The sequence below is a fragment of the Balaenoptera ricei genome, chromosome 5 (genome assembly GCF_028023285.1).
Source record: "Balaenoptera ricei isolate mBalRic1 chromosome 5, mBalRic1.hap2, whole genome shotgun sequence".
Taxonomy (NCBI): domain Eukaryota; kingdom Metazoa; phylum Chordata; class Mammalia; order Artiodactyla; family Balaenopteridae; genus Balaenoptera; species Balaenoptera ricei.
In genome coordinates, this window is record NC_082643.1 from 52288577 (window position 1) to 52295900 (window position 7324).

At 42.3% G+C, this 7324-nt stretch overlaps 1 protein-coding gene across 1 annotated transcript; it reads right to left on the reverse strand.

Annotated features, from left to right (window-relative positions):
- Positions 1-5034: 5034 nt before the first annotated feature.
- On the reverse strand, positions 5035-6756 carry LOC132366447 (growth-regulated protein homolog alpha-like). Its single transcript, XM_059924042.1, has 4 exons — positions 6603-6756; positions 6384-6507; positions 6198-6281; positions 5035-5617 (listed from the first exon to the last, which is right to left on the reverse strand). The coding sequence occupies exons 1-4, from the start codon at positions 6691-6693 to the stop codon at positions 5602-5604; spliced, it is 315 nt and encodes a 104-aa protein (XP_059780025.1). The 5' UTR covers positions 6694-6756; the 3' UTR covers positions 5035-5601.
- Positions 6757-7324: the final 568 nt, after the last annotated feature.

Genomic DNA, 7324 nt, shown 5'->3' on the forward strand with positions numbered 1-7324 from the left:
CAACGCAGCCAAAAATAAATAAATTAGAAAAATCCCTGGGGTCCTTTTTGTCAAGAAATGGTTTAAAAAAAAAAAAAAAAAAAAGCCCTTGCTTCCTGTTGGGTTATATCTGGTAGAACAGAAGCTTAAAGTTTTGCCAGTGCTTGAGAACAGGTTGCCTATAATGAAGCCAGGATAGAGAAAAGCAGCCTGATCTGGAGTGAGATTGTTACTGAAGAGAATTTTTGAACTGCAACACCAAGCTTTATCGCATCTATTCATCAATCTTTTAGTTTCATAGGTCAAATGCTTCTCTTCATTAAGCTAATTTGAGTTAGGTTTTTGTTACTGACTCCACTTATGCTGGTTATCTTATCTCACACCTAGGAGGGTGTTTCAACTCACATTTAATGTCTTTCTTTCTCCATTTGTTTCAGCATTTTCAATGAGAATTTTTTCAGCATTTATAAGGTGGGAATGAAGTTTGGTGCTGGGGATATAAAGAGGAATAGAAGACTCTGCCGCCCTCTAATTCTCAATGCAATAAGGGAAATGAATGTACAAATAGAATTTTTTTTTTTTTTTTTTTTTTTGCCCCGCAGCTTAGTTCCCCCGGCCAGGGATTGAATCCGTGCCCCCTGCGGTGGAAGTGCAGAGTCCTAACCACTGGACTGCCAGGGGAGTCCCAACAGATAGAAAACTTTTAGGAAAGCTTGGTAAACACCATGGCAAACCATTCCCAAGGTATTAGGAGTGAGGAGGGACCCCCAGTGCAACTCTTATATAGAGTGGCTTTATGAGAGATGTCAGACAGTTTTCCTGAAAGCAGTGCTCACTCACGTTAGTCTTAAGGATAAGGAGTTTTCCAGGTAGAGGGGGAACACTGAGGGGTGGAAAACATTCCAGGAGAGGGCCAAATGGGCAAAGGCATGGCTATTAAAAAGAGCATGGGAATACTGGGAGAGCAAGCGGCGCGTGCAGCTGGAGCTCACTCTGCGAGCAAGGAGAGGCGAGAGACTGCGGCAGGAGCAGGTGGGAGGGCTCAGACACTGGAGGCCATGTGCCCATAGGATCCTGCTTGTCCATCAAGACCCAGTGTGGGTGTTGCCTCCATTGGGAAGTCTCTACATGCACCTCAAGGTGTTTCCATAGCCCTCTTGCACGGACTACACCATGACCTTTATCAGCTATCTACCACGGGGAGGGAGAAAGGCTAGGGTAACCTAAAGCTTCACGGAGTGTGCGGAAAATGAGGGGTGGTAGATACTGTAAAAAAGTAATAAGCAGAAACCTCAGTTAAATAGAGTTGAGAGACCAGAAGGGGGAGCTCTCACACCCTGGGACAAGAGCAGAGTCCAAGAGGAAGAAGAAAGACTCCTTTCCTGGCAAGGACATGATCAATGATAATCCACGGATTCTTTGTTTACCATAGCCCCCAACTTCCTTCTCCTATCTACAAAAGTGTTCTTCTTTTGCCACGTGGGGACTTGCACGCAGCTTGCCGTGGTTACAGATCCCCAAATTGCAGTTCTCTGCTAATCTCAAGTAAACCCATCTTAGCTGAAGAAATATCTGACAGTCTATTTGTTTGACGTCAAAAATATTAAATCAAAAGACATTTATGAAGCACACACAATATACAAGAGACTGTGGTCAGTTTTGCAAAAGACATGTAGTGGGTAAAGCTGAAATATGAAGTTCTTCTTCACGCATACTTTCTTCTGCAATAGAGCTAGTCTTACCTTCTGTTCCTATAGTAAAGACAGCCTGGTGGTTTCAAAGTCTATGATTATTTAAATTCATTTCAACTAACTCTGAATACCAACTAATATATTAGATTTGGGCATAATTCCAAGGCTTCTAAAGAATAAATTTCAATATAAGCTTTGTATTTCCATTTTCTTAGGATTGTTTTTTAAACTTTTACGGAAGTAATTAAATCACATTACATATAGTATAAGCCAAAGAAAAACAGAAATGCCAAAATTACCAAAGAATATGTCAAGAAATAGATATAGGAAATGAGGAAATGTCTCTGTGGAAATGTTTTTTATCACACTTGGCTGTGATGGGCATGAAAACAGCATGATGACCCTGCTTTGATGCTTCCTGTTTGTGGAAGCAAAATTTAGGAGGTTGAGAAATTAGTTATAAACCACAGCACACACATCAAGTACAGTGATATGTTACATATTTCAGCTAGGAAAGTTACAATCTTCATAAAAATCCTGATGATCAGAGAATATCTTCTGTAACCTTTCAGAATTTAAAAATCTGTTGGTACATTCTTTATGGCTCATCTATGCTCTCTTTTAGAAAATGTTATCTGTGTGTTGGAAAAACAAATGTCATTTATGCAATTGTTAGGTGAAGCATTCCTATGTGTTTTCTTCAGGCCAAATTGGTTGGTCATGTTGTTTAACTCTTCTATACTGTTACTGATTCTTTACTGCTTTGTCTATTAAGCATTGACAGAGGTTTGTTAGAATTTTTAACTATGACTGTGGTTTCGTCTATAGCTTCTTTTAGTGTTTCTCCATTTTGCTTTATATATTTTGATAATGTTATTAAGTTCATAAAATTTTAGAATTATTTTTGTCCCTTGTAAAATTGCCACCTTTTTATTTTATATTTTTGGCCATGCCACAAGGCATGTGGGATCTTACTTCCCCAACCAGAGATCAAACCTGCGTCCCCTGCTTTGGAAGCCCACAGTCTTAACCACTGGACCACCAGAGAATTCCCACCATCTTTTTATTTTAAATCAGCCTTCTTTGTCTCTGACTACTTCTTTCCTTAAGTCTTACTGTATTAATTTGGTCTTAAGTAATATATCAATCATTAACAAATATATCAATAATTTATATTAATAATAAATTAATAATTATTAATAAGTAATTAATATATCAATGTATTCATGCCAAATTTCTTTCAGTTGGTTTTTACATGATATAATACTTTCAATTCTTTTCATTTCAAGCAATCTGGGTCTTGATATTTAAAGTGTGCCTCTTTTTTTTTTTTTTTAAACTGGCCAGAGGGGAGGATTCTTTTGTTTTTTTTTTTTAATTAATTAATTAATTTATTTATTTATTTTTGGCTGTGCTGGGTCTTCGTTTCTGTGCGAGGGCTTTCTCCAGTTGCGGCGAGCGGGGGCCACTCTTCATCGCGGTGCGCGGGCCTCTCACTGTCGCGGCCCCTCCCATTGCGGAGCACAGGCTCCAGACGCGCAGGCTCAGCAGTTGTGGCTCACGGGCCTAGCCGCTCCGCGGCATGTGGGATCTTCCCGGACCAGGGCTCGAACCTGTGTCCCCTGCATTGGCAGGCGGATTCTTAACCACTGCGCCACCAGGGAAGCCCTAAAGTGTGCCTCTTTTAAGCAACATAGATTTTTTTGTCTTAATTACACAGCCTGGTAATTTTTGACTTTTAATTGGAGTGTTTATTCCATTTAAATTTACTATAATTCTTAAAATAGTTGGATTTAAGTCTACTATCTTGCTATTGTAGTTGTCCTATCTTTCTAAAAATAAACTTTCAATTTGGAATAATTTTAGATTTACAAAATATTTGTATAGATAGTACAAGGAGTTCCTGTGGACCTTTTGCCCAGTATTTCCTAATGTTGATATCTTACATGATTATAGTACACTTGTCAAAACTAAGAAATTAACGTTGGTACATTACTGTTGACTAAACTCCAGTCTTCCTTCAAATCTCATCAATTTCCATTAGTGTCTTTTTTCTATTCCTGGATCCAATCCAGCACACCACATTGCATTTAGTCATCATGTCTCTTTTTTCTCCTCTGACCTGTGGCAGATTCTCAGTCTTGTCTTTCATGACTTTGAAGGTTTTGAAGAATACTCATTATTTTGTAGAATGTTCCTCAATTTGGGTTTTTAGGATGATTTTTTTCATGATTATACTGGAGTTGTGGGTTTGGGGTGAGAATATCATGGAGATGAAGTGCCCTTCTCATCAAATCATATAGGGGAGGGGTAACATGATAGTCACATGACATAAGCGGTCATAATAACCTTGAGCTCTTGGTTAAGGTGTATCTGCCAGATTCTCCACTGAAAGGTTATTGTTTTTCCTTTTTCCTTATCTCTTTTTTGGAGGTAAGTCACAAAGTCCAGCCCAAACTCACGTGGGGAGGGGAATTAAACCCCACCTTCAAGAGGCTTTACTTATATTATTAGGCATTCTTCTGAAAGGAAGCCATCTGTCCCTGTGCCATCTGTTGTTTTGTTCCTTTATTCCTTAATTTTTGTCTACTTTTGTATTATGCAGGTATTTTCTTTTATTCCATTTTATCCCCTTTTCAGATTTTTAATCCAAAATTTTGCATTTCCTTTTTAATGGTTGCCCTAAAAATTACTATATGCTTGCCACAGTATAATTTTCCTTAATACTTTCTCTAACAATTGAAGAGATGTATCATATTCTAAATCCATTTATCTCCCTACCTATCATTTGTTATTTTTGTCATGTATTTTACTGTACAGTATGTATGTATCTCCATTGGTCATTATTATTGTTAAATAGCACAAATTGTTTGAGTTCTTAGGAAGAATCCACTTTTCTATCCTTTGCTCCCAGCTTCATTAAAAGGAAAAGAATTGCATAATTGTTTGAAAAACCACTTACCAAAACCATTTAATAGGAGCTCTTGTTGAAATATTGATAAAAATTCAACAGTTTATGAAGAACTAGTTTTGAATAACAGATTGGTCAGTGTGAAAAACAGCAATATTTTATATAAAACTAAGATTCTCAAGGTGGTTGGGGAGGGTAGAGTGCCAAATACTCTTTTTTGAGTAACAGAAAAGTAAGGGAAGTAACAGCCAGAAGCAGGCATAAAGTTAGGTACAACCTAAGTCTAACTGTATAATACTTTGGGGGGCACCCAGGAGGAACCAAAGATCAAGATGAATAAAACAAAATCTAAGCATGTTAATTTTTTTGCAAAACCTTTATTTTCATGTCATTTAAAAAAATGTAACAATAGTTTTAACTTCTCTGTTCCAAAACAAAGAGAAACACTACCTAATGAACATTAAACAAGGCATTATGCCCTACAAGCAAGACATAAAATGTCCAAGAGAAGCTTCAACATAAAAATGTTGACCACATAAAGTGAAATAATTTCAATAAATAATAACTGACATTGTTTTAAACAAGTACAAACATAGATGTGCACACACTTTCCCTGATTCTAACAGTGATCTCACTGTCCAATTGCACGGATCCCCTCTCCCACCCACGCCCTCCACCTCTATCACAGTGCCTGGCACTTTATGGTCTCCCAATAAATATCAGTTTAATGAGACATTTAGAACCCATCATCCTCATATTAAATAACTATCAGGACTGAGTTAAGTTTGATGAAACACATTGACATCTTTAAATACTAACATGTAAAATATTAAAATATGAGCTATGAAAAATAAATAAATACATGTATAAATAAATAGAACTCATAATAAATAGTCCAGCACATCAAGTCCTTTCTAGGTGTCCCCAGAAGTCAGCTGTTCTCTTCTTCATTTTCAGTTCCTACAAGAGCAGAGACCACTCTTCAGGAAATGCCGTATGAGCTTCTTACTTCTCTCTAGGTCAGTTGGTGCTGCCCCTGTGATGAGAAAAGGGTTAGTGTTACAGGTGCTGAAGAAAGCTGCTTTTCTCTTTCAGGCCCTTGAGGCTGGAGGGACTTCTGCATGTAGACCCTGGCCCAGATCTGCACTCAGAAAAGGTTCCTGCTCAAAGGGGTTAAAAACCTTTCACAGGTATCCTGGACTTGACCTCAGGGAGGTCTCACTGAAAAGTCCCTGCTCTTCACTACTAAGCTTCAGAGGCCCATGTTGCCCAAAACCGGGGGTTCCACATTTCAGGTAGAAACCATTGAGGAATGGAGGTAAACAATGTTTGTTCCTTAATGGGTCACAAGCATTTTACCATCCCTGGCTAAATCTACTTGATCTTTTAGGAACATAGCCACACTCATTTGAATAGGGATGGAGAGGGGGATCAGGACAGAGGGCCCTGGAAATACCCTTCTGACACAGAGCAGATCGAATTTAATGGGGAAATAATAATGATTTTCAGTCCTGCAACTAAACCATAGGTTTCTCGAATAATATTTTCAGGAGGTAGATGCCAGTATTTGTGACCAATGGCTCTAGTTGCAAGTGGGAATAAAGTCCATGACTTACTTGTTTAGCATCTTATTGATGATTTTTTTAACCATGGGAGCTTCAGGGTTGAGACAAACTTCCTGACCAGTCTTGAGAGTGGCTCTGCAGAGAGAAGGGAGAATCCACGTGAGGTCGGGCGGGGGGTCGGGGTGGGAGCGTCGGGACGGCGGGGGTGACAAGCACAGCAACAGCGGCGGCACTTACACGACTTCCGTTTGGCCGCAGTGGGGTCCCGGGGGCGTCACCTTCACGCTCTGGATGTTCTTGAAGTGAATCCCCTGCAAGGTCTGCAGGCACCGGCAGCGCAGTTCGGTGACCACAGGCGCCCCTGCGGGGAGGAGAGACTCGGTTAGGGGGCTGTCCCGGGATGGGCACCCACCTGCCCCCCGTCCCGCCCTGGGGATGCCGGGCGCCGGGTCGCACCTGCTGCGCGCCGGCCGGCGGCCACCAGGAGCAGGAACAGCAGCGCGGCGCGGAGGAGCCGGGCAGTGGCGGGGGTCGCGGCGCGGGCCATGGGGTTCAGCTCGGAGGGTCACTGCGTGCGGCGGGAAGGCGGGCTGGAGGGCTGGCGGAGCGGGTTCTGTGGCTCCCCGAGCCGGGCGAAGCCCTTTTATCCCTGGTCGGGGCGGAAGCTGGCAGCCCAGGGCCCTGGAAATTCCCCGAAGCACGCGTCGTTCCCGGGTCCGGAAGGAGGGCGCGGCCCCCCGGGCCTCCCGCGTAATCCGTGCCTTCGGGGAGGGGGTGGGGTGTCGTCTCTGCGCCGAAATCCCCGCAAGGGGAGTGAGTCGCCGCCACGCCGGGGCTACCGCCTGCGAGGGAGGCCGTGGGCGCCTGGCCAGCCCTGGTCGCGGGCGGTGAGTGTCAGACTGGTTAGACCAATATAGGGACTGCACCACAACTTTAGGGCGAGAGTTAACTTATTCTTTTTTTTTATAAATTTATTTATTTTTTGGCTATGTTGGGTCTTGGTTGCTGTGCACGGGCTTTCTCTAGTTGGGGCGAGCAGGGGCTACTCTTTGTTGCGGTGCGTGGGTTTCTCATTGCGGTGGCTTCTCGTTGAGGAGCACGGGCTCTAGGCACGTGGGCTTCAGTAGTTGTGGCATGTGGGCTCAGTAGTTGTGGCTCATGGGCTCTAGAGCGCAGGC